This window comes from Penaeus monodon, chromosome 21 (assembly GCF_015228065.2).
Source record: "Penaeus monodon isolate SGIC_2016 chromosome 21, NSTDA_Pmon_1, whole genome shotgun sequence".
Taxonomy (NCBI): domain Eukaryota; kingdom Metazoa; phylum Arthropoda; class Malacostraca; order Decapoda; family Penaeidae; genus Penaeus; species Penaeus monodon.
Genome location: NC_051406.1, coordinates 19367466 through 19368807, shown reverse-complemented (window position 1 = coordinate 19368807; position 1342 = coordinate 19367466). Strand labels below are relative to the sequence as shown.

General features: G+C 41.1%; 2 protein-coding genes across 2 annotated transcripts in view; one reads left to right on the top strand and one right to left on the bottom strand.

Moving 5' to 3' along the window:
* LOC119586308 overlaps positions 1–1342 on the bottom strand; it is a 70882-nt gene that overhangs the window by 10279 nt on the left and 59261 nt on the right. The window lies entirely within an intron of this gene.
* LOC119586596 (probable deoxyhypusine synthase) overlaps positions 1204–1342 on the top strand; it is a gene marked incomplete at its 3' end in the record, with an annotated part of 3979 nt that continues 3840 nt past the window's right edge. Inside the window, 1 exon segment of the mRNA XM_037935347.1 lies at positions 1204–1242. Coding sequence (XP_037791275.1) covers positions 1204–1242 — 39 coding nt within the window.

Sequence of the window (1342 nt, the reverse complement as noted above, 5' to 3'; positions counted from 1 at the left end):
CACACGTACTGAACGCAATGCTCACGCGTGTCTACATAAAACCATACTGTAGCCAGTTTGCTACATGAACCAATGACAAGCGAGCCTCCACAAAAGGCGGGTTGCGATTGGCCCGCGTCCGACCGGCCGTGTGTTGGGAAACGCACAGGCATCGTCGTACTACGGAGAAACTGCGAGCAAACATACAAAACACCCTGAAGTTATTGTAGAATTTCGCAGAAGCATTACCGAGAGTTGAAATGGTCTTTGCAATCGGAATCCCCTTTTGAACCCAGAGGGATGCATGGCATAGCAAGAACAAACGGGCGTGGGAGGAACGAGAAGTTTGCGGATGTGGCTCGTTTTGGACGCCCTGCTGATCACCTGACGGAGGCGTGACTGCCGTGCCCAGAAAAGCTGTTGCCCCAGTGATCCGTCGCCAGTTAGCCTGCAGTGGATTCTGGTGAGTTCAGACACTCACGCCGGGGTGCGGGAGAAGGTGTTGGGTTGCTGAGGAAGGGTCACAGCCAGCCATGTGGTAGGTGGAACGTAATGAAACCTTCTCTTTCAGGCTCGGTTGCAAGGCACAGTTGCTAGGTTTGCCTTGCATTTTAATAATTGTTTGTTAAAGCTGGATTTAATGTTAGAAACTTAATTGTAATTACAATCAGAGCGCAGTTAAAGCTTCCATGGAGACTGAAATATGTGCAATGTTTTGAAACTGGGTAATCAGAACGTGTAAATGAGGAAATGTAGAGAAACTTGCAGTTATTTCGTATAAGATATTTATTGCCAAGATCTTAGGGAAGATTGTGACATACACTATTGTGGTTGCATCAGCTACCACTGGGGTAGCATCAGTTAAATACTACTGTGGGGATTGCTTAACCGTAGATGAAAATTTTGGTATGTTTACTAGCCTTCTTTCCTAGTAGTTAGGAAATAGTTTTGTGGAAAACTAATTTTGTTAAAAAAATAAGGCTATGACATAATACAGAACAGGGTATCATAGTAGACCACTTATTTAAGTTTTCATTATTAGTAATGATAATTAGTAAAATTTAGTGTACATCTTGACTTAAAAAAAAAATCATTATCAGATAATCTCCAACATTACTTAACTTTGAGTGACATTTCATTTATCATAAGAATTGCACTGGTGGGGAGAATTTTGGAATAAAAAATCTAATGTTATTAGCTAGTTCTTTTATATTTCATTTCGAAATGGCCCTAATGCTCATGAAGGTCATGATCCTCTTGAAGGTTTGACCCATTGGCATTGGGTACATGCATTGTCTACTTTAGCTTTGCTTTATAAGATTTGTTTATATAAAGATTGCTTCATAAATGCTGTCACTAATAA